Genomic DNA, 26088 nt, shown 5'->3' with positions numbered 1-26088 from the left:
AAACCTACTGGATCTATTTTGAATTTGACTAGCCATTGAAGGAGGTTGCTGTAGGCCATGTCAGTTAGTCATCTATAACTATGAGAAATTTCCTCTTCCCATCCCAAAGGTGCTTTTTTTCAAGAAGCAACTGGACTTACTTGTTTTTCTTTGAAGACATTTTGCTTTTCATCCAAGAAGCTTCTTCAGCTCTGACTGGATGGTGGGGAATCTTCCCATTTTATTCAAAGTAGAATGTGCCCCATTTTTGTTTTTTGTTTTTTCCTTTTGGCCCACCAAATCACAAGCAAAAAAGTGAAGCAGGCAGAATATGAATTTATTTCTGTAAAAAGATTATTTCCACATAAATCACAGAGCAAAATCTCCTTGAGGCTTCAATTTTTTCTCTCTTTTTCTCTTACTTTTCAAACTTTCACTTGAGGGTTCCATAAATACAAAAAGGAAATACAGGTCAAAGTGCATTAAAAAAGCTGGCTCAGAAAGAATTAATTTTTGCTCCAAAATATATTATTATTAAAAGATACTCCTATTGCTATCCTAAGAAAATGTTCATCTTTTCAAATATATTACTTAAAAAACACTTTTTAAGAAATTAACATACATCTCTCAAAAATCTCTGATAAAAAAGATTAGCAATTTAGTGAACACCTTTTCTGTATCTTCTGTTATTCTAGCCTGCAGAATAAAACTAGTGAATCTACTTGTATAACTTTTTAACCTAGGAATCCTAGCTTGTTAAGCTACAGTAACCAGCACCACAATCTCACCACTGAAACCTTTTCCGCTGGTTATTTTCTTTTGTACATTGAAAATATATATATATAAAGACAATGTATTTTTCTGAATCGGCAAGTTAAGTGTAAAACATACAGTCAAATATTTTGACATCAAGTAAGTCATTTTGAAAAGGAAAAAAAAATGCAATTGAAAAAGCTTAGCAGATAAATCCCAAAATATTTCTGCAATTCCACTGAATAAAAACAGATCTACAAATATATACAAGGCCAGATCATTTGGATGCCCCATGTTGGCTACTTGTTCAGAATTGTGCGTTAAAGCAAAGTTTCTAAACCTTGGCAAGATTTTAAGATGTGTGGACTTCAATTCCCAGAATTCTCTAGCCATCATGTCGCTGAAGTCATGAACAGTTTAAAGTTGAAGTCCACACAGCTTAAAGTTGAGAAACATCGGGTTAAAGAATTCTTTATTTCAAGTGATAAAACCTGGATTGATAGAAGCTTACGTTGAAGGATATGCTAAATCATCTTGAAAAGCAGTTTTTGGTTCCAAATTGTTAAATCCAAGAGAAGAGGAAGAAAAAGGCAACTCACAGTTCTGTAACAAGCGTATAAATTACAGTCCTGAAACATATCCTATCACTTATAAACACAAAGGCTCCTCTATGTAAGACAAACATAGAATCATAGGTTTCGAAGGGACCTCAAGAGATCTTCTAGTCCAATGCCCTGCCTAAGGCAGGAGACCTCGTAACACCTGGGTCAAATGGTTGTCTGGTCTTATTTTTGAAAACCTCCAGGGACGGAGCACTACAACTCTGGGAGGCAAGATTAATTAATTCACTGATTAATTGTTCTCACTGCCCGAAAACTCCTTGGTTCTAGCTTGGATCTCCCTTTGATGAGCTTCCATCCATTCATTCTCATCCTGCCCTCTGGTGTTTTGGAGAAGTCCAAATAAATAACAAATTTGTGTAGCTAAATCAATAAGAAGTAGGTAGCCGCAAGTAAGTGACTCAGTAGACATTTCTAATATGAGTTTGTGGCTGACAAACCTTTTAAGAGCCAAATAGTCTTCCAGAAGGGTAGACATCTAGATTTTTTTATTCAAATGCTGAAACTGTTCAGGGGCAGCTCGTAAAGCTCTACCATATATCTCAAAGGTTCTATGTTTTAAGACATTAAAACAAGATCACGTGAAGTGTTTTTTTGTGGCCGTCGTTCAGCAAATTTCGGAGTGGGGGTTCTAAAGTTACCTCTGCAGTCATAAAAATGAACTCCGCAGTCGTAAAGTGAATCCATGGCTCGTCACGGGCCATTTTTGCCAAAAACTGGAAGTAAATGCTATTTTTTCCCCCAGCAAATCATTAACTGCAGTCACTTGACCATTGCAAATAGTGGTAAATATAGGTTGGTTGCAAAATGTCAAAACACTTCTGCAAAACAGTTCTGCTAATCATCAAAACTTCATCAGAAAGCAGGGCTGATTAAATTTGATTAAAGGGATTGGCTTATCGGTACCCCATCCTAACTAAGATATCCCTATTAATATAGCAGGGGCAAACATATCACCATTTCTCTTCCCCGTATAAGAGGCGGTCCTAAAATAGGTTGGCATGTCCATTTGGCCCGCACTGCAGCACAGGTTTTGGAGCAGAAATGTCCAACCTTGGCAACTTGAAGATGTGCGGACTTCAACTCCCAGAATTCCCCAGCCAACCAGCCAGTTGGCAACGGAGCCGTATGTGGCTCTTTCATTCCTCTGTTGCGGCTCCGTCACCAGTCGGCTCCACAATTGATAGGGCTTTCGGTTAGGACAGGTAGAGGAAAAAGGATGCCGCGCTAGGGGACTCTATGGTGGGGGGAAACTGGACTTCCGGTCAGCAGAGGAAAAAGGATGCCGCGCTAGGAGGAGACTCTATGGTGGGGCAACTGGACTTCTGGTCGGCTCCAGAATTGAATGGGGGGCTTCTGGTTAGGACCTTTGTGGCTCTTTGAGTGTTTAAGGTTGCTCATCCTTAGCTTAAAGCAACAGCAGCATTCCCAAACCTGGCTAGCTCCAAACCCCATTAGCTTTCTGTGGCCAAGCCATCCAGTGGGATGATGGAAGTTATGGTCCAGAGAACAAATTCCCCTTTCCCCCCCCCCCAGGAATGTGTGAGGACAAGAAGTAGAGGTGGGTTTCAGCAGGTTCTGACCAGTTCTGGAGAACCGGTAGCGGAAACTTTGAGTAGTTCGGAGAACCGGTAGTAAAAATTCTGACTGGCCCCGCCCCCATCGATTCTCTGCCTCCCGAGTTCCAGCTGATTGGGAGGAAATGGGGATTTTGCAGTAACCTTCCCCTGGAGTGGGGTGGGAATGGAGATTTTACAGTATCCTTCCCCTGCCATGCCCTCAAAGCCACGCCCACCAAGCAATGCCACGCCCACCAAGCCACGCCCATAGAACTGGTAGTAAAAAAATTTGAAACCCACCACTGACAAGAAGGTGTCTATAGCCAGGGGAGGGGAGGGGGGGGCAAAAATATACTACAGGTAGTCCTCGACTTACGACCACAACTGAGCCCCCAAATTTAAATTGCTACGCGAGGCAGTGAATTGGTTTTGCTCCATTCTACTTTGTTTTGCCCCCGTTAAGCGAATCGCTACCATTGTTAAATGAATGACATGGTTGTTAAGCGAATCGCACTTTCCCCCAGCACCACCCTTGACTTTGCTTGTCGGAAGCCGGCTGGCAAGGTTGCAAAGGGTGATGACATGAGACTGTGCAACCGTCACAAATACATGCCAGTAAAAAAAAAAAAAACAACCCTCATTTTCTGTCTCTCAAATCATCAAATTTTCTAACAGCATTCGGGAGATGGCCAGCTCTGGTGACCCAACATTCACCTTCTTTCCAAAACTTGGCGGGAGAAAATATTTCCATACAAGTATGGAAGCTTCCCTCTTGGGCAGGTGTCAGCAGCCTGTGGCTCCGGAGTCGCATGCAGCTCTTCGGGCCCTCTGCTTTGGCTCCCTGTTGGATGATCCCACCACTGACTGGCCCCACTACTCGCCCTCCCCTCCCAATCACTCCTCGCCTGGCCTGAGAAGGTAAGGGCGACGACGGGGGATGGAGACAGAGATACAGAGGGAGGGGGGGAGAGAGGGGGAGGGAGGGAGGGAGAGAAATGTCAAAAGGGTTTTGTGGTTCCCGTTGTTTTTTAACAACCGGTTCTCTGCCCTAATGACCGGCTGGGTAGGCGTGGCTAGAGGGGGTCATGTGACTGGTGACACATTGTGTTGGCCACGCCCACTGAGGTTTTGTAGCTCCCGGTGTTTTTTTTTTTGTGGGAAACGGGTCCAAATGGCTCTTTGAGTTTTTAAGGTTGCAGACCCCTGCTCTTGGGGAACCCAAAGAGTTCCAGACCCCTCCTAGGCCACCGGTTCCAGTTAAGGCAATAAGGAAAAAATGGCAACCGATTCCCGAGCGATGGAGCAAAACTTCTACATTGAAGAACGGTGGCGCCTCCTGAGGTTTTTGCTCTATGGAAGAGAAACTTGATCACAGCAGATTAACACTTTCTGTCGAATTCGTGTCCCAGGCAGCCTCGGTGGGATCGTCGGCCTCCCAAGCTCCTCGCAGACCCCCGTTGATCCTACCATTGATCTCATCAAAGGGGAGAGACGTGTACTGGCCGTGTTTCCGACGCTTTTTGGTGTTGCAGAAAGCCAGTTTGACGTTCAACAACAAGCTGAGCAAAAGCAGGACAACCAAACCCAGACTTATTTCGGCCCAGGTTTTCCTATAAGAACAAGCCACGATTCATGAATGAGGGCAGAGAAAGGCGCCATCCACCAAGCTACAGATCGAAAAGGATCTTTTCTGAGCTTTTATTTCCCCTCCACCCACTCTTCCGTGAGAGGCAGGCAAACCGCCAAGAACATGCGAGGAATTTAAGCAAAATGTGTGTAACTTACTTGGAGAAAGGGATCGCATCCTTTGAGGTAGCTTGTAGCAGGCACGGCCCAGCTTAAAAAAAAAAAAGGAGGGGGGGGGGGAGAAACAAACCAGATCAGGTGAAGTGAGAAAAGGGATCCTATTTCCTGGTTCAGATCCGAGCCACAAAAAATATTGATCTGGATGACAAACAAGAGCCTTGATAGTACAGTGGTCTACGCACCCTGTTATTAACACAGCTGCCTGCAATTTACTGCTGGTTCGAATCTCTCCAAGGCTCAAGGTTGACTCAGCCTTCCATCCTTTCTAAGGTAGGTGAAATGAGGACCCAGATTGTGGGGGCAATAAGCTGACTTTGTATAAATATACAAAAGTATGAAGGCTATTGCTTAACGCCTTGTAAGCCGCCCTGAGTCTCCGGAGAAGGGCGGCATATAAATCAAATTAAAAAAAAATAAATAAAAAAAATAACCAATTTCATTGTATGCATGATGTACAATTTTTTTTATTAATATTTTTTTTTAATTTGATTTATATGTTGCCCTTCTCCGGAGACTCAGGGCAGCTTTCCGGAGACTCAGGGCGGAGACAATGACAATAAAGGATTTGAATTTGAATTGAATTGAAGTAGCACCCGAAGACCCGACAAGGAATAATGGATGGAAACTGATCAAGGAGAGATTCAACCTGGAAATGGGGAGGAATTTCCTGACAGTCAGAACAATCAACCCGTGGAACAGAAGTTGCCTTCGGAAGTTGTGGGAGCTTCATCCAGGGGTGCATTCTAAATTTTTTTACTACTGGTTCTATGGGCGTGGCTTATTATGTCGGCGTGGTTTGATGGTCATGTGACAATTCTTTAGGATTTAGCAGAGGTACTGGTCTACCAGGCTTTTAACTGCTTGCAGAGCTGTACCGGTCTACCCATTTGTTTTTGGAGGCACCGGAGTATTCATTTGGCCAAATAAAAGCTAAGAATAACGCGGTGGTGGGCAGCTCCCAAACAAAGAGAACCGGTTCGGTGACGTCATATCGTCACCGCTATCGGCTCGGTCGAACCGGGAGGAACCCATCACTGGCTTCATCCCTGGAAGCTTTCAAGAAGAGACTGGGCTGGGTTGGACTAAATGACCTACAAGATCTCTTCCAACTCTGTTAATCTGTTAAACATAGTCCATTGAGATTGATATCAAAATAATATAATTTTTTAACAAATGTTTCTATTAAAGTGAAATGCTTTCTGTGGGAATCTAAATTGATCACCTGCCCAGCCTTGGCACGAGCACATTCGTTGGTGCAAAAAGGATCCGTTTGGGGCTCCGTTACAGGGATTCCTCGATGTACGATGAGAATTGGGAACTGGCTTTCTATTGCTAAGCAAGACAGTTGTTAGGTGAATGGTACTTGATTTTGCAACCTTTTTCGCCACGGTGGTTAAGTGAATCACCGCAATTTTTTCTCCATTTTTTTTCCATTATATAAAATACAAAAGAAAAAGAAAATAGGAAATTAAGGGAAGGAAAGGGAATGGGGAAAAGGGGGTGTGAGATACAAGGGGGAAGAGAGAAAGAAAGAAAAGGGGGCATTGACTCTTCCTAGCACAGTACAAGATAAATACACACCAACTTCCATTTTTTGCTTTTACACAGGGGTGAAATGTAAAATTTGTAGCTTGGTGGTGCGGGGGGTGTAATGTGACTGGGTGGGCATAGCCAACTTTTTTTTTTCCCCAAAAGCATTTTTTCTAAAGCTTTGAAAAGCCTCTGCTGATCAGGCAACTCAGGTGGGACCGTCAGAGACTTTTCAAAGAATTTTTTTTTACCACCTCTTCGGCCAAGAGGTTGCATAAAAAAATGCTTTGAAAAGCCTCTGATGATCCCAGCTGAGCCACGCGATCATCAGAGCCTTTTTTTTTAACTTTTCAAAGCATTTTTTCGTCGGAAGAGGTTGTAGAAAAAAGGCTTTTAAAAGTAAAAAAAAAAAAAAGCCTCTGATGATTGTGCGGCTCAACTGGGCATGGTGGGGGTGGGGCAGGGATTTTTGCTACTGGTTCTCCAAACCACCCGCCTCCATCACTACCGGATCGGGCGAACCGGTCTGAACCGGGAGCATTTCACCCCTGCTTTTACACATTAATACATAACTAGCCATTTCTATAACACCAAATCTTTCTAATAAAAGAAACCAAGATCAAAGTTTCCTTTTTTTTTTTTTTTGCTTTACAAGCGCAAATTCCAGAAGTGATATCCAAATAAGAACATATTTTCTCTTTAAATAAAAGAATCAATTTAACCATTCCTGCTTTATCTTCCTTGCTATGGAAATAATGCGTATTTCCATTTGCACCTAGTAGTCTTTTATGAACTGTCACCATTTTTATTTACAAAATGTTATTGTATTCTTTCAAATTCTTTGGCCTAAAAATTGATTATTATTATTATTATTATTTTTAGAATCATTGCAATTCTTAAGTGAATGCCCTGGTGGTTAAGCGAATCCAGCTTCACCCATCGACCTTATCAGAAATCAACTGGGAATGTTGCAAATGTGACTGTGGGGAATGCTGCAATCGTCGTAACTGTGAGGACCGGTCATAAGTCCTCTTTTTTCAGGGCTGTTGTAACTTCAGACAGACGCTCAATGAACGGTTCTAAATCAAGGCCTACTTGTGCTAAGGGAAAACTGGTTCTAAGTTATTTTTTGTCATAACTCTGAATGGTCACTAAACAAACAATTATAAGTTGAGGACTTCCTGCTCTTACTGCTAGGACAGTTTCCTTAACAAATGAATTTGCCTTCGTGATCCTAAAGACCACTATATTCACTTTGCATCCAAACCAAATTCAACCGGGGTGAAATGCTCCCGGTTCGGACTGGATCGCCCGATCCGGTAGCGATGGAGGCGGGTGGTTCGGAGAACTGGTAGCAAAAATCCCTGCACCCCCCCACCCCCCATGCCCAGCTGAGCCGCACAATCATCAGAGGCTTTTTTTATTCTTTTAAAAGCATTTTTTCTACAACTTCTTCGGCCAAAAAAATGCTTTTAAAAGTAAAAAAAAAAAAAAAAAGCGTCTGATGATCGCGTGGCTCAGCTGGGATTGTCAAAGGCTTTTAAAAGCCTCTGATGATCCCAGCTGAGTTGCCTGATTGGCAGAAGCTTTTTTTCTTTTAAATGCCTCTGCCGATCAGGCAACTCAGCTGGGATCATCAGCGCCTTTTGAAAGCATTTTTTTACAACTTCTTTGCCAAAGAGGTTGTAAAAAAAATGGTTTAAAAAAATGGCCACGCCCACCCAGTCACATTACCCCCCACCAAGCCACGCCCACAGAACCAGTAGTAACAAATTTTAGATTTCACCACTGATCCAAACCTCAATTTTGCTAATCCTTGATTGGCAACAGCCCTCCAAGAGAACAGAGAAAATTACATTCTGGGCTTTGCAAACCAAGATCTGGAGAGGCCGGAAACTTGAGCTGCAACCTCAAACAATTCAAAACAGTTTTTTTTCTAAGGATTATCTCTACAGTCTGGACTCCAAAAAGTATGTACCTCTAGATAATTTATCCAGGATGGTTGAGTCTAGAGAAATATTGCAGCTGCCTGTCGTCCGATCGCAGTAACACTGGTCTGGGCACTGACAGGAATGCTGACAGTTAGGTCCGTATCCTCCGAGAGGACAGGCTGCAAAAACAATGAAGAAATGTTACGTCTTTTAACACGTAGATGTTACGTCCCAAAAGTCAGCAAGAAGACAAAGATAAAAGGAGCTAGGAGTCGTGCCCAGCCTGCCTTAAGATGCCATCCTCCAGCCTGTGGAGGTGCCACCCTCCAACAACAGGTGGCAAGAACGGTCGTAAAATGGGGCAAAACTCACTTAGCTGTCTCGCTTAGCAACAGTAATCTGGGACTCCATTGTGGTTATAAGTCGAGGACAATCTTCTGCATTTATAGATTAGCCCAGGAGGTCTGCAACCTTAAACACTCAAAGAGCCATTTGGACCCGTTTCCCACAGATAGGGAAAAAAAACACCAACTTCCACCCAGTCACATGACCCCCCCTTAAGGCACGTCTACCCAGCCGGTCATAAGGGCAGAGAACCGGTTGTTAAAAAACACCGGGAACCACAAAACCCTTTTCTCTCTCTCTCTCGCTCTGTATCTCTCTTTCTCTGTATCTACGTCTCTCTCTCCCCCTCTCCCTCTGTATCTTTCGGATTTCCAATGCCAGGCGAGGAGTGACTGGGAGGGGAGGGCGAGGGGTGGCGCCAGCCAGTGATGGGAGAGGGAGCCGCAGCAGAGGGCCCAAAAAGTTGTATTATTATTATTAAGTGATAGATAGATGGAAGGATAGGATAGGATAGGATAGGATAGGATAGGATAGGATAGGATAGGATAGGATAGGATAGGATAGGATAGGATAGGATAGGACAGGACAGGACGACAGGACAGGACGACAGGACAGGACGGAGGGGGTGGGGTTGGGTGGGGTAGGTTGGTAGGTAGGTAGGTAGGTAGATGGATGGATGGATGGATGGATGGATGGATGGATGGATGGATGGATGGAATAACTATTGTCACTTGGAAAGATTTTGTGGGGGAGCCACAGAACTGGCTCCAAACCAGTGGTGGGTTGCCCCTGGTTCGCACCAGTTCTATAGAACCGGTAGTAAAACCAGTGGGAGGCTCCGCCCACCGACCCCAACGTCATCAAAACGCTTCTGCATATGCGCAGAAGAGTGCGCGTGCACGTGGCCCCACTGCAAACCGGTAGTAAAGGTAAGTAGAACCCACCCCTGCTCCAAACCTCTCACCTTCTTCACAGAAGATTCCTCTGAAGCCCACTGGACAAGTGCAGGATCCGTACACAGGGTCACACTTGCCGTTGTTGTGGCAGAGGCATTTCTGAGCACAGCTGTCCCCGTAGGTACCATCGGTGCAAGCTAAAAAGAAGGGAAAGCATGATCAGGATTGTGGATGGGAAGCCAGGAGGTACTAATGATGGTACTCATTAGTGACAACATAACAGCCCCACCCCAGATTTGGAAAGTATTTAGGGTGATGCTTAAAGCTGGCATTTTGCTTGACAGTTTTCTCTTATCCGATAGAAGAGAACTTCTGTCGCTCAGGGTTGAACTGTGGAGATCCTGGTGCTCTCATTACCCAACTAGGTAACATCATCAGTGCTAGATGGGAGTGGGGTTTGCTCTCTGTTATATACAGTAGCTTCCCCATCCAGTGATATTCCCTAATAATTTTAAAGTTAGCTATAATTCAAATGGAGCCCCATAATAATTGAGTTACCTCACAAGAGATTTACATTCCATGCTTTAAAAATATATACGAAATTATGTGATGGGGCTTGATAAATCGACACTTACAGATTGAAAATTAATGAGTAGTTACGATAGGCCTCTCCTCTCCCCTTCTCTCCCTCAGCCTTGCCCCACAGAAGCCTCTGCTATCTTATCCCCTGGTTGCTGCTGTGAAAGTGAAAGTGAAACTCCTCTCCTCCGCTTGTGTTTAGCATTTGGAACAGATTTCTTTTCAGGTGGGGAGGGGGAGTAGAACTCCTTAGAATCAGAGCGTGTTAATCATAATACAGTAAATTCTAATGCTCTGATGGTCATTTCGAAAAATCCTTTCTTAGTGAGCACCTAGAAGCCAAGAGAAATTTGCCATACATGGCAAATTTCAAGTTTGTAGGCTTTACGGTTCTGGAGATTTTGTGATTACGACGTGAGTGGTTTTCACTTTTATATATATAGATTTGATTAGATAAGCAAAAAAAAAAAAAATCAATGCTATGCATGATATTGAAGAATCAAATCTCTCTTAGTTGCCTTTTTTGCAAGCTCAAGAAGGAAGGAGTTGGAGCTCCCCATTCAATTCTGTTATCGTTTTCTGCCTTGTTTCAGCTCTGTTCTGTCATTTGCCAAATGCAAAAACTTGAATTGCACACCCTGTTTTCAGGTATGGATATACTCTATAGCAGGGGTCTCCAACCTTGGCAACTTTAAGATTTGTGGACTTCCAACTCCCAGAATTCCTCTGCCAGACATGTTGGCTGAGGAATTCTGGGAGTTGAAATCCACAAAACCAAAGTTCCCAAGGTTGGACACCTTTGCTGTAGAGTTGTGGAAGGGTACCACCATGTTTACAACATGTACAACCCTAACTGCAGTTTAGAAGGCCAGATCCTGAAGAGGAAACTCAAATACTTTGGCCACCTAATGAGAAGGAAGGACTCCCTGGAGAAGAGCCTAATGCTGGGAACGTTTGAGGGCAAAAGAAGAAGGGGAAGGGAGAGAAGGAGGTGGCTGGATGGAGTCACTGAAGCAGTCGGCGTGAGCTTAAATGGACTCTGGGGGATGGTTGAGGACAGGAAGGCCTGGGGGAACGTTGTCCATGGGGTTGCGATGGGTCGGACACGACTTTGCGACTAAGGACCACCATGTTGGCTGTTTTCTTTTTAATTCACCTCCCTCCTGTCTCATGGAATTCAATTTTTTTATTCCTGTTGCCCTGAGCAAAGAGGAGACGTCGACCCAGCAAAAGAAACCAACACCAAGATGGTTAAGTGAGAAAAGAGGATTTACCTTGGGTGCAGTTTTCACCAGTCCAACCGGCATCACAGACGCATCCCGCTGCAATAAAGGAAGGGACAGAGAAGACACTATGAAGTTGGGTAGTAAGATCAGAGAACGGGAAGGGATTTAGGGACAGGATTAGAGCTAGAATCTGATCCAGGGGGAGCAGGGGTCCTCAAACTTTTTAAACAGGGGGCCAATCCATGGTCCCTCAGACTGTTGGGGGTGGGTGGGGTGGACCGGCTGTGTGGGCGTGGTTAGGTGGTCATGTGACTGAGTGGGTGTGGCCAATTTAGCAGTCCATTAAACATTACACACAAATTACACTTTAATTTGTTATGCTCCTGGGGATGGAAAGCAGGTTAGTGAAGGGATGTGGCTGCCTTGGGGTGCGTGTGAGGGACTTCTGTTTCTGTGTGTGTGTGTGTGTGTGTGTGTGTGTGTGTGTGTGTGTGTGTGTGTGTTTCTCTCTCTCTCTCTCTCTCCCTCTCTCTTTCTCTTTCTCTCTCTCTCCCGAGGCCTCCATGCATCCCGTTTTTGGCCTCCTCGGCCTCCAGAAGGCAGGTGATGGCCGGTGCGTTGGTGGGGTGATGTGGACGGGGCAGCCTCATGGTCCCACATGGGCCGGATTAATGGCTTCGGTGGGCAGTATCCGGCCCGCAGACCGTAGTTTGAGGACCCCTGAGGTGGAGGATGAGCAAATAAGGAGCAACATGGATTTGCACAGTGCTGTTTACCGAGAGTGCTTTACCAAGGCACTGAAGAGGAGGAAGAACTTCTGTGCCCAACCTCAAAATCAAGGGTGCCAATTCGCAATGAGCAAAAGGGCCCCTTTAACCTAGCCCCAAAGGGAGACCCATTTGCACCCGCATCCTTCCAAAGGTGGGCCCTTACTCTCCGTGCACATTCCGTGAATAGTGCAGTTGGAAGGACCACAATCCAGCACGTCGCAGGCTGGCCCTCTCCAGAAGGCTCCGTGGCAGTGGCATCGTCCAAGCACGCAGTGCCCATGCCCGCTGCAGTTTTGAGGTTGGCAGGCAGGCTCGTGCACACACAAGACGGTCGAAACGCTCCGAGGGCAGCGCCAGGTAGAGTCAAACACGCTGGGAAGAAAGAAGAGAGAAGGGCAGATGGAATTATCTATGGAGATTCTCAGTCATCCAGGACATGGTTGTCCCAAAGGTGCTTTTTCAGGAGGCAACTGGACTTCCTTGTCTGTTTTCTTTTGAAGACATTTCGCTTCTCATCCAAGAAGCTTCTTCAGCTCTGACAAGATGGCGGGGAATGGAAGGATTGATATTCCTTGCAGAGAGCTGGTCATTTGCATCCTTTTAGAGGGTCGTTGAAGCTCTTGGAGGTTTATCTGTGTCCTCAGGGTCACCTGAGTGGTTTTCCTGGTTCCTGTAGCCTGCAATTTTTTTCCTTTGGAAATCCATTCCTCCTCCCACACCATTCAAAGGCTGTTCATCCCAAATTGCATAGCTCAAAGTCTGTAGAGATTCTCAAGTCATCCAGGTCAGGGTTGTCCCAAAGGAGCTTTTTCAAGAGGCAAGTGGACTTTCTGGTTTTTCTTTGAAGATGTTCCGTTTCTCATCCAAGAAGCTTCTTTAGCTCTCATCCTAGAAGAAGCTTCTCGGATGAGAAGGGAAACGTCTTCAAAGAAAAACCAGAAAGTCCAGTTGCCTCTTGAAAAAGCACCTTTGGGGCTAATGGAATTAAAAACACAACCACATCCCCTTATCTTCAAGCCCAGCCTGTGGCAGATGCGTTATTTATGTATTTATTTAATTTATACTGCCACCTAAGTCAAGATACGTGGTGGTGCAGTGGTTAGAATGCAGTATTGTATTGCAGGCTAATTCTGCTGGCTGCCAGCAGTTCGATCCTAACCGGATCAAGGTTGACTCAGCCTTCCCTCCTTCCGAGGTCGGTAAAATGAGGACCCGGATTGTTGGAGGCCGACTCTGTAAACCACGTAGAGAGGGCTGGAAAGTACTGTGAAGCAGTATATAAGTCTAACTGCTATTGTTAACTCACATCCATAACTCTAGGTGGCTAACGAGATTAAAAATAATGAAACATATAAAAAAAGTATAACATCCACAGCCACTGCAAAAAAGATGACACAACCTATTGATAAAAGGAGTCCACAATGCAAACTCTGGGGCACTAATAACCACAGACCACCTTGGGAGGGGAAGGGGTTTTTATGTAATGATTGTTTTTGGAACGTGGGGAACGAGGGCAAAAGCCAAATGGCCAATTACTTTTCTTTTCTTTTTTAAAATTCATTTAGTGCATTTTATTTTATTTTATTTTATAAACCTTTATTAACATTTAAAATCCAAAACTACAAGTTAAAATACAGCTATAACAAAAATACATCCGTAATAATTATACAATTCAACGTCATTCTGACAGTACATAATTCTTAATTTTGTTCATCTATTCCCGCATATTCCTACTTAGTCGACATATTTAAACACATTTTGTCTCTTATTTTATTCTATACATTCCTTATTTTTAATTTCTATCCATTGATACCAATTTTCCCAAGTTAAGTAGTATTCCGAATCTTCCTTATTATTTAGTTCTAAAGTAAGTTTGTCCATTTCTGCACATTCGAAAATTTTCCGGATTATTGCACAGTCTGTTGGTATAGTGGACATTTTCCAGGTTTGTGCGAGTACGATTCTTGCTGCTGTAGTTATATGAATAAATAAATATTTAATCCTTTTAGGGTAATTTCCTTTGATAATCCCCAGAAGAAACAGTTCAGGTTTCAATTCTATTTTACAGTGTGTAATTTCTTTTAGCCATTTTTGTATTTTAATCCAGAATTTTTTAACTTCTGGGCAAAGCCACCATACATAGAAGTAGGTACCTGTACTTGTTTGCATTTCCAGCAATTAGGTTTTAGGTTGGGGTACATTTTTGCGAGTCTTGTTGAGGCTAAATGCCACCGATAGAACTTTTTATACTGGTTTTCTTTATATGCAGCAGATTTTGTTAATGTATAGTTTTTCTCCCAAATTTTTTCCCAATCTTCTAACTCAATGTTGTGCCCAATATTTTTAGCCCATGCTATCATTGATCCCTTTACAATATCGTCTTCTAAATCAATTCATTTATTATTACCCTTGCCGTTTGCATGGAATAGATTGAGTCAATCATCTTTTCAAATTTATCTCCAAATTTTCATGGCTTTAATTAGTTGAATCATAAATTCCCAATTCACATTATCAAAGGCTTTTTGTGCATCCAGGAGGACAAGGGCTACTAGTCTTTCTGGATATGCCTCGTAATATTCCAATATATTAATTACTATTCTGATATTGTTTCTAATTTGTCTCATAGGAAGAAATCCATTTTGATCTGAGTGCATCTTATCATTTAGTATTTTTTTTATCCGTTCTGCCATAATGTTCATAAATATTTTGTAATCTGAATTTAAGATGAGATTGGTCTATAATTCTTGATTTGTTTGTTATCTGTGCCTTCTTTAGGTAATATATACTTCCTTCCATGTTTCTGGTGACTTTGCTTCCCTCAAGGCTTCATTACATACTTCCAATAATAATAATTCTATCGAGTCTCTTAAGTGTTTATAAATTTCCCCTGGCAACCCATCTGATTCTGGGGCCTTATTATTTTTTTGTTTCCGAATTGCTTCTTTAATTTCTAATAATGTTATTCAATGTTTCCCTTTCTTCTTCCATCAATGAAAACCCAATCCCTTCCTTCAAATAATCACTTATTTTTCCCTGTTCTGTTTCTTCCTGTCTATAAAGCCTCTCAAGGAATTCTTGTGTGATTTCTTTTTTCTTCTCCATATTACTTTCCACAATTCCATTTTCATCTTGTAGTTGGTATATTATTCTTTTTTCTCTCTCCTTTTTTAATTGATAAGCCAACCACCTCGCTGGCTTGTTTGCATGTTCAAAGTAATTTTGTTTTGCAAATTTTAAGTTTCTTGCCAATTCTTTTTCGTCCAAAACATTCAATTTATGCTTGACTAGGGCGATTTTGATTTTAATTTGTTCATCCCTCGAATCTGTTTGTAGTTAATTTTCTAATTTTTTAATTTCCTTGGGACAAAATGTTATGTTCTCTCCACTTTATTTCTTTTTGCAATATATGCTATTGTAATCTCCCTTAAATATGCTTTCATAGTGTCCCAGAGATTTTGTAATGAGGTGTGGTGTTTTTTGTTGTCTCTAAAAAATAATTCCAATTATTAAAAAAATATTCCAATTAAAAATAATTAGAATCTTTTGAATATATTCTTTTTCTTTTAAAATTTATGGATTCAATGTCCACCTGCCTTTCTTTCTTTTTTGCCCTTTCCATATTATTCTGAGAGGATTATCATCAGCCCAGGTGTTTGGCATTATCTCTACAGTTTCAACAACTTTAACTAAACCTCCATATATCCAGGCCATATTGATTCTCGACCAGGATCTATGGGGGTTGGAATAGAAAGTAAATTTTGTTTCTTCTGGATTACGGAATCTCCAGATGTGTAATAGATTTAATTCTTCTGCTATTTTAAAAAAAAAAACCTTTGGGTAAGATGTTCCTTTTTATTTTTGTTTTGTTTTGTTTTGTTATTTGCATAATCTTTTTTAATGTCCACTATTGCATTATAATCACCAATCAAACAAACATTGTCATTCCCTATCTCTATTACCTTATCATACACATTTTTATAAAAGTCCGCTTGGTTCTTATTGGGCGCATACATCACCACAGGCAAAATATTTTTTTTGACCCATTACTATTTTGATTATCAACATTCTACCTCTTATGTCTGCATATATTTGTTTAGCTATTATCCCCTCTTTAATGTATACTACCACTCCTCTTTTTTTTTTCTGCCAATGTTGAATAAAGTTTTCCCTATTTGTTATATTGTAAATATTTTTCATCTTGTTTTTAGATGTCTACTTGTTTAACTAATTTGGAAAATATATGTCTTCTTTTGGATGGTGAATTTAAACCATTCACATTTAATGATATTAATTTCAGTTCCTTTTCCATTGTGTGTCACTCGTTGCCTTCTTTGGATCCTTGTTCTTACTCCCTCTTCTCCTCGATGATCTTTCTCCTCTTTGCTTTTATCCTCTTGGCCTTTCTCTTGTCTCCTGTCGTTGTTCATCTTGGCTGGCCGATTCCAATTCCTCCCTACTGCTATATTCTTCCTCTGGGCCAGTTACCTGGTCATACAGTTCTTGAGCTTTCTCCATACTATCAACTTTAATTTTTTTTATCATTCCAGGAAACTAACATTCCCTCCGGAGTAATCCATCGGAACCGTATATTCCATTTATTTAATTGAGTCGCTAAAAAGCAATAAGTCTTTCCGTTGTTCGTGGACCTTCCTAGGGATTTGTTTCAGAGTAATAATTTCTTATCCTTTGTACGTCATCGGTTCCTCTCTTGTGATCTTGTATATCATATCTCTCACTTTCTTACGAGCGAATCTTATGTGGACTTCCCTAGGGAGTTTGTGGGGTCTAGCATAACTCGTATCGACCCTGTACACATCGTCCAACTCGTTTATGATCTCTTGCTTGTCCCTTTGCAGTGCATCTGCAATTAAGCCTGCCATTAAAGATATATCACTCTGTATCTTTAATCGCTCCTCCGGCTGCTTCTTCGCTGGTCTTTCAAACTCGGCTAAATCCACTGCTTGCATTATGCCTGCTGTACTGTCTTCTTTCCTCGCTTCCCTTTTCTTTGGCCAGCGTGTCACACCTCCAGGTCTGCCATTAAGGCAGGCTTCTTCCACATCGGGTTGGAGATTCTCTTCCTAACACCGCGGTAAACCATACCTTTCCTTGCTGCCCCTGAGACTTCCTCCTTCTATTGTTTGTCCCTCCAGGACAAAACTTTGCCTCTCACACACCCCGATCGCTAGAAATCCGGCACAGGGAACGGAGTTCTGTTCCTCTGAACCGCCTGACACGACGTCACCACCGGAAGTCCGGACAATTTCTAACTAAATTGTTTCCTCGGGCTCCCCACCATTGTTGTACAGCCATTAACATGAAGTGCGAAGCTTACTGTAGTTATTGGTCAGAGAAAAATGTGCAACTCAAAACACCCGAGAAGCAGGGTATTCCCCAAAAATGATAGCAGAAAATGCTTACCAGTGATCCGAAGGGTAGCTAGCAAGGGATCCGTTGACAACAAAAGTAGCTGATCCCCCACCATCCAGGTTGATCGCATTCACGACGCCGCGTTCCTTCAGGAAATTTGCCATTTCCCAGAGGTTCAGCCTGCGGTTGTAAGAAACAGAGATGGTTATATGAACCTGATGAGAGGAAAACATAGCTGTTGGTTATATTACCCCAATGAAGAAATGATTTGGGTCTTTCTCCGGTAGCCGACACTCAAGAATTCTACTTTCCTAAGCTGGACATGTTCACATTCACAGCTCCTGAGAGAATTCAAAGCTATTAGGATTCTAGGTCTATTTTTGTTGGCTTTGAGGATGATAAGAGGGAGCACAAGAAAAAGCCTAGAAGCAAATATGAAAGAATTAAAAAAGAGCTATAAACAGTGGTGGGATTCAGCCGGTTCGGGTGAAGCGGTAGTTAAATTGCTACTGGCCCTGCCCCTTCCTGCCCCGCCCCTTCCAGGGGTCCTCACACACCCCATTTTGGCTCCCAGGTTAAGTGCAGGGAGGCCTGCACCCCTCAAGCCACGCCCACAGAACCGGTAGTAAAAAAAATTTGAATCCCACCACTGGCTATAAATCTGTTTTCAAAGTCAAGACTGACTATGCTGTGATTTTGGTAGAGAATCTCCTAGCTGCCTATCCACCCACAACCAAAACGTACATTTTTTTAATTTTTATTTAATATACTATAAAATATTATTTATTATATCCCGCCTGTATTATTTTTACAAACAACTCAAGATTCCTCTCATCAGATTTTTTTGATTTAAATCGGATTTTTTTGATTTAAATCGGATTTTTTTGATTTTTATCAAATTTATTTTAATAAAAAACTTTTGGGGTAAAAATCTATCGTAAGATAGTTTTCCATTTAAGATACATAAATAATTTAGTTTATTCAGCATGAAATGGAGCTTAGTTATGTAGCATGAGGCTGTGTATTCTGCAACACTGGGACTATCGGTGAGTCAACAGTGGGTCAAAGGAGTAGCAGAGATGACAGTTGCTCTTTAAAAATTATGATTTAAATCGAGTTGATTTAAATCAAGCCTTTTTACTGGTGATTTAAATCATGATTTAAATTGTGAATTAAATCAACTCGATTTAAATCAAATCCACCCTGCTTGGCTGAGTGTGATGGTACAACTCAGAAAACAGCGCCAGCTTCTCTTTCTTGGGATCAACATCTGGGAACGCAGAAGACACCTTCCCCTCCAGAAAGATCTCCCATTTCCTTTGCCAGAAAGCTTCACCAAGCCACGGGACATACCCTCTGACGCCTGACTGCCCATCAGCGTGAAACAACACGAGCCGTCCTTGCCGGTCATGCCCCACAGCCGTCCTGGCAGACACAATGTTGACAAAAGTGTCAAAAATCCCTGCCCGGGGGGAAAAAGAGAGATGTTTCAAGCAGCCAAGTTAAGCGGATTGGTTGGCTTGAGCCGGGGTGAAATGTAAAATTTCTTACTACTGGTTCTGTGGGCGTGGCTTGGTGGGGGGAGGGTTAATGTGACTGGGTGGGCGTGGCCAACTTTTTTTTTTTTTTTAACTTTTCAAAGCATTTTTTCTAATGCTTTGAAAAGCCTCTGCCGATCAGGCAACTCAGCTGGGATCGTCAGAGACTTTTCAAAGCATTTTTTTTACCACCTCTTCGGCCAAGAGGTTGCAGAAAAAAATGCTTTGAAAAGGCTCTGACGATCCCAGCTGAGCCACGCGATCATCAGAGGCTTTTTTTTTTTTTTACTTTTAAAAGCAATTTTTCATCGGAAGAGGTTGGAGAAAAAATGCTTTTAAAAGTAAAAAAAAAAAAGCCTCTGATGATCGTGCGGCTCAGCTGGGCATGGTGGCGGAGGGGGGGGTTGCAGGGAATTTTGCTACCGGTTCTCCAAACCACCCGCTGCCATCGCTACCGGATTGGGCAATCCGGTCCGAACCGGGAGCATTTCACCCCTGGCTTGAGCCGAACGTCTTCCCTCCCTGCAGAATGACTTTACGTGACAACAATTGGGCAGGACTGCTACCATCTTGGAACTTCCTGAAAGAGTATCAGGTCCAAAACTGTATTGATGGGTGGAGAAGGGAGGAAAATTATTAACTTTAATCTTTAAACTATTATCTGAGGGACTGTGTCTTGCCGGTCACATCTACCCAACTCATCAGAATGGTGAGGCAGGGAATGTTGTGGGTCCCATTCCTGACTGAGATACACCTTGTGGGACCCAAAAGAAGGGCCTTCTCTGTGGTGGCTCCCTCTCTCTGGAACATCATCACCCCCACCCCCCCGAGATTAGACTGGCCCCAATGGTGAAATGTAAAATTTATTACTACCGGTTCTGTGGGCGTGGCTTGGTGGGGGGGCAGGGTAATGTGACTGGGTGGGCGTGGCCAACCTTTTTTTTTTTTTTACTTTTTACTTTTAAAAGCCTCTGACGATCAGGCAACTCAGCTGGGATCGTCAGAGCCTTTTAAAAGCATTTTTTTCTACAACCTCTTCGGACGAAGACGTGGAGACCTCTGGCCCATAAAATTGCCAAGAGTTGGATATGACTGAATGGATAACATTCATCATCATTATGTGATTTTTATGTATTTTATATGCAGCCCAAGACAATTCCTCTTCACTCAATCCTAACTCTGGCAAGTCCAAAGGTTGGACACCCATGATTTAGAGCAGTGGCCCCCAACTTTTTGGGCACCGCGACCGGTTCCGTGGACAGAGGTTTTTCCACGGAACTGAGGGGATGTGGTTTCGTGTGCTGCCTGCATCCTGCGGATGTGGGCTTTGCTTGTTTGCATGGCCCGGTTTCTGGCATGACATGGACTGATGCTGGTGCCTGGGCCAGGGACCCCTCGTTTAGAACCATTCTCCTGAATCTTCAAGGGGTGGGGATGAGGGGTTGTGCCTTCAGCTTGGTACCTGTTTCCTGAGTCTTGTCGCATTCTGCCACCTGGCTCTGATTCACGTAGACCTCTCCGTTACGTAGAAGCCACCCCACCCCGCTGACAAGCTGCACAAATGGGTTCTCTGTAGCCAAGACCTCATCCTCAGAGAGGTAGCTGGAACAGACAAGCAAAAAAAAAAAAAAAAAAAAACCAGACTGAAAAATTGCAGGGAAGCCAAAACGGTTACTGGCAGTCCTTGTTTTAGTGACAGCTTCATTAGTGTTCTGCCCCAACTACGGACCCCAAAGAACGCAGGACCCACAAAGTCCATACAAACCTTAGTTTACTAATTAAGGACTACTAATGAGCTTTCTTAGTAGTTGTTCGAACACAAGTACAGTTTAAATCAGTCTTTTCTGAACAAGGGCTGTTAATTTAACTTCATTAACAGCCGACAAGAATCCAAAGAATAACAACTCAATTCTGAGGCACAGTATTTCAGATAACCGGAATCTTACTGTGGTTGGCAGAATGCCCAGAAGCAATTTGCAGGAAAACTGACAAAAGATAAACAAGAGCCAAATCAAACGTTTCTGGAATCAAGACGCGAAGGAATATGAACGAAGTTGTTTCCTGCAAATTGCATCAGTCGTCATCCTTCCTTAAATAGGCTAGGGGAGTGGCCAATTAGCCCCAAGCCTGACTCTCGAGGAGACCTCCTCCTGAGGAGCCATTCCTGCCTTTTAACAGCTCTGCACGCTTGTGCATTGAGAAGAGGCTCCTCCTCTTCTTCTTCTTCTTCACTTATGGGAGCTTCTGGAGGTTCTGAAGGCCCTGGCTGAATCCCCACCTCTGGCACCACATCTTCTCCAGCCTCCTCATTAACTGACTCGAGTACCAGCTGCACAGGCTGCTGGCGCAGCACCATATCGGCCTCCTCGCTGTTGGAATCAGCTACTAACTGCACAGGCTGCTGACGGGCCACAACACTTAGCGACTATTTCCAATTATAGATTTACTGTTTATGACCACAACTGGAAATAGAAATCCAGCTGGATGTTGAGGCACCCACATGACGAGACCATTTTTGACAGTGGACATTAAATCACTGTGGTTATTAAGTAAAACACATGGCCACTAAAGCAAACCCATTTTTGTGGTCTGCCAGCAGCCTGCGGAGCTGGTAGCAGAGTTGGACAGTGATGATGCTGAGGAAGAACATGGGCCAGTCCTGGAGGCTGGGGAAGGCCCGGATGAGGGCTCTGCGTCAGAGGCAGAGATGGGACCAGGCAGGGGGAAGTGCATCGTCATCTGTTAGCATGACTAAGGCAGAAAAAAAGTTAATTACAGGGGGAACGCAAGGGTGCAGGCCTGTTACGTGCGCAATGACTAAATTGATCAGCATTACATAAAAGCAAGCAGCTCCTCAATGGGGATTTTATACTCTGACAAAGTCGGTAGGGGCCGACGAAAGCTTAGCACAAGTTTTAAAATAAACATTTTTAAACTTTTAAACGTTCCGGAGATCGTGATGCCTATCGCCTCTTATATATATATAATTTCTTATATATATTCTAAAAATACGAGTTCCAGATATATTAGTAAAAAAAAAGAAGCAGACATACAGCGAACTCCGGAACTTAAGATTTTAAAATTTATAATAAATCTGCTTTTTACTAGTTCATGGTCTTTGTTTCACTTTTGATGAGGTTTGCTGTTTTTTTTAAATCTCACAATTGCGGTCACTAAACAAGGAGTTGCAGTACTTAAAAAAGAAAAAAGAGCACGCCAACACTTACCCAAACACTAAAGTGCCATCTTTCCGGATACCAAACTGAGCATTCTGCACTCCTCCAGAGGATTGTACCCGGTGCCCATTGCTTACAACGTTCCCTAAACATGCTCCTGTCTTTGTATCAAAATAGCCCCCATTCTGGGCCACAAGGCACTGACTTCGGCTCACCGTCTCTTCCACAGTAGCTCTGCGGTGGAGATGGCAGCCCCCTGGTCCCCCGGGCTCTAGGACAGAAAAAGTCCTCAGGGGGTCACGCACTATAGTCAAGTGGCCGTACACCTGGCGGCGATTTGGACGGTACGGTGGGAAGTCCGAAACAAATGTATATGTATTAGCCAGAGGGGAGGCACTGCTGTTGTCGCTGGGCCAGGTTTCATGCGTCGCATTGCCATGCAGGAGAGCCTGGCAGTCTCGGACGTAGCGATGGTGATGCCATGGGCCGTGCTGGGGAGGAAGGTATGGCAGCAAGAGGTCATCGTTCAAAGAATTCCTGAAAGTTGAAAAGCAACAGGGCGGATTCAGACAGAAGAAAAGGAGCGAAAAACTTTACCTGATGTCGTGTATAGCCATAGGACTTAGACTTATATACCGCTTCCCAGTGCTTTGCAGCCCACTCTAAGTAGTTTACAGAATCAGCACAAAAATCAAGGACTACCTATAGCAAGTAAAGCATAATAAAAAGTTTTTGTCTTCCTTTTCACCCACCGAACTAAAAACCCATCTTTTTAACTCTTCTATTTGCCACTGTTATAGAAAAACAGTTTTGTGCAGTGATTTAAGTTCTGGACTAAGAATCCAAGAAACAGTAAGTCCTCCCTTAGATATGAAAACCAGATGGGTTTTCTTTGGGCCAGTCTCTCTCTCTCTCTCAGCCCTACCCAACTCACAAGAAGAAGATACTGTCATAGAATAATCACAAAATAAACTAACAATAAATAAAATATATGAAAGACTAGACTAGACTGAGCTGGAAGAGACCTGGGAGGTATTCTAGTCCAGCCCCCTGCTCAAGCAGGAGATCCTAGTAGATACCATTTCAGTCAAGTGAGTATCCACGATTTCTGGAGGCAAGCTGTTCCATTGGTTAATTGTCCTCACTGTTAGGAAGTTTCTCCTGAATTCCAGGTTGCTTCTCTCTTGGATCAGTTTCCAACCATTGTTTCTTGTCCTGCCTTCTGGTGCTTTGGAGAATAATTTGACCCCCTCTTCTTTGTGGCAGCCCCTCAAATACTGGAATACATCTATCATGTCACCCCTAATTCTTCTTTTCTTTACGGTTGTCAAACTTTACAATCACAGAGCCACATTTTATACCTTATACCTAATATTATTATTAGAAAGTATATTATACACTCACATATATATTATACACACACATATATACCGTGTTTCCCCCAAAATAAGACCCTGTCTTATATTTTTTTGAACTCTTAAATAAGCACATGGCCTTATTGCCATGCGCTCAAAAGTCCAATTGGGTTTATTATCAGGGGATGTCTTGCTTTGGGGGAAACAGGGTATTATTCACACACACACACACACACACACACACACACATATATATATTATAACATATATATTATACACACACATATATTATATACACACATATATACCGTGTTTCCCCCAAAATAAGACCCTGTCTTATATTTTTTTGAACTCTTAAATAAGCACTTGGCCTTATTGCCATGCACTCAAAAGTTCAATTGGGCTTATTATCAGGGGATGCCTTGTTTTGGGGGAAGCAGAGTATTATACACACACACACACACACACACACATGTTTTCTGAGGTTTTCGCGGGTGTTTGTATGTAGGTCTTTGGTTATTCGGGTTTTCTCCCGCGTAAAATTGGAGGTTTCTTGGCAACGTTTCGACGAAGTCTCATTCGTCATCTTCAGGCTGGTGTCTTCGGCTTCGTGCTTTTAACTGCCAGTGGGGGTGTGAACTGATTGGGTGGGAGCTTGGCTGTGTTCTGATTGGGTGGAGGTGTGTTCTGATTGGTTGAGGGTTTGGCTGTGCTCTGATTGGATGGGGGGTTGGCAGTTAACTGGCAGTTAAAAGGAAGAAACAGCTGCGATCACACACATTGCTCCTAGAAGCACAAAGCCGAAGACACCAGCCTGAAGATGACGAATGAGACTTCGTCGAAACGTTGCCAAGAAACCTCCAATTTTACGCGGGAGAAAACCCGAATAACCAAAGACAGACAGACAGACAGACAGACAGACAGACAGACAGACAGACAGACAGACATACATACATACATACATACATACATATATATATATATATATATATATATATATATATATATATAAAATAAAGTGAACACAAGTAGAAGACATCCGAGATCTGAATTAATTAATTAATTTATTTTATTTGTATACCACCCTACTCCCAAAGGACTCAGGGCGGTGAACAGCCACAAGATAAAAACACATAAATACAAAATTTAAAAACAGAATAAACATTAACATTAACAACTGGAGAAAGAGAATTGGTGAGGATTTTGGTTATAATGGGGAGAATTATAATTGCTAGATATTGGAAATTAAATGTTGACTTAAAATTAGAAGAATGGTACAATGAAACATGGAAATTTGCATTAAATGATAAATTGACTTGTGATATTAAAATTAGAAATGGTATATATAAAGAAAATGTTTTTTGGAACACTTGGCAACCATTTGTGGACTTTGCACTTGGGAGATTGGATGAATCGGCACCAGTACCTTATCAAAGAGATTTCTGGAAGAATTGAAGACTTCAAGTTCCTAAAACTTGCTTTCCGTTTGTATAGCACGTTGGGGAAAAATTTTTTTTCTTTCCTTACTATTGATTTTTTGTATTGATTTTTTTTTCCTTTTTGTAATTCTTTAACAATAAAAAATATAATAAAAAATTTAAAAAAAAAAACAGAAAAAAACCAAATTAAACAATTTGGCCGAAGACAGATTTAAAACACCCCAATAATTTAAAAACCAATTAAAATTTGTGTTTTAAAAGGGAAAAAAAATTAGGCCAGGCCAGCCTGATGGAATAAAAAGATTTTAAGAGCGCGGCGGAAGGTGCGTAGATCCGGGATCCTCCATATCTCCGGGGGGAGCTGTCACGCAACCACACTCTCAACAACCTGAATGAATGAAATAGCCTTATTAAATACTTTGTACGTTACATACAGTAGTTTTGTGTTCCCTTTAGGTGTTTGAGCAGTGTATAAACTACTGTATGTAGTTTTTTTGAGCAGTGTATATATATTATACACACACACATATATTATACACACATACACACACACACACAGAGAGAGAGAGAGAGAGAGAGAGAGAGAGAGACCAGGAAACCCAGTTTTAAAATAACTACGTAACTCAAGCATTTCTCTGCAGAGGAAAAAATGGGCTCCCTGCAAATATTTTTCTTTTTAATCCTACTTTTTAGAAAGGCAGAACAGGGTTTAGCTCGCCTTCTTTTTCACCACGAAAAGCGACATTTAAACGCTCATTGCAAAAGGCGGAAGAGAAACAACCCCCGGCAGCCCTGCTAGGTAGGCCCCCCTTCCCCTCCCCTGGCTCGGCCTCCTTACCAGGCTCCCGCGCTGCCGTGAACGCCCCAAAAGCAGTGAAACAGCCCCCCAAAAAACGCGGCCAGGGCAAGACCTGTGAGCCCCCTGCCTGGGACGTGTGACAGGCAGTTCATGGGGGCCGCCATATTAAACCGAAAGGCGGGTCACATGATCGGAGGCCACGTGAGGCTCAGGGAAAGTCGCGTCCTTCCCGAGCGAAGGAAAGCATGGACGGGTTGGGTTTGCCCTCTTGTGGCCAGCGGCGGGAACTACAAGGCTTGAGTGGGGAAAACCTTAGAAATGCTCAAATGTTTATTTTATTTTATATTTTTATTTAATTATTTATTTTCGTGGAGCATGTATTAGATAACAGTTACAAGTCTAAACATGATTATGAAT

General features: G+C 42.6%; 1 protein-coding gene across 1 annotated transcript; it reads right to left on the bottom strand.

The window, feature by feature from the left end:
- Positions 1-295: 295 nt before the first annotated feature.
- NAGPA (N-acetylglucosamine-1-phosphodiester alpha-N-acetylglucosaminidase) lies at positions 296-25891 on the bottom strand. Its single transcript, XM_087878560.1, has 11 exons — positions 25711-25891; positions 22130-22615; positions 20365-20504; positions 18718-18826; positions 17416-17544; positions 12158-12366; positions 11273-11320; positions 9488-9616; positions 8226-8357; positions 4697-4748; positions 296-4521 (listed from the first exon to the last, which is right to left on the bottom strand). The coding sequence occupies exons 1-11, from the start codon at positions 25833-25835 to the stop codon at positions 4281-4283; spliced, it is 1800 nt and encodes a 599-aa protein (XP_087734686.1). The 5' UTR covers positions 25836-25891; the 3' UTR covers positions 296-4280.
- Between the last annotated feature and the right edge of the window lie 197 nt (positions 25892-26088).

This window comes from Pantherophis guttatus, chromosome 14 (genome assembly GCF_059756535.1).
Source record: "Pantherophis guttatus breed Tessera chromosome 14, ASM5975653v1, whole genome shotgun sequence".
Lineage (NCBI taxonomy): Eukaryota > Metazoa > Chordata > Lepidosauria > Squamata > Colubridae > Pantherophis > Pantherophis guttatus.
The sequence above is the reverse complement of the archived record's forward strand: the minus strand, read 5'-3'. Positions and strand labels throughout refer to the sequence as shown.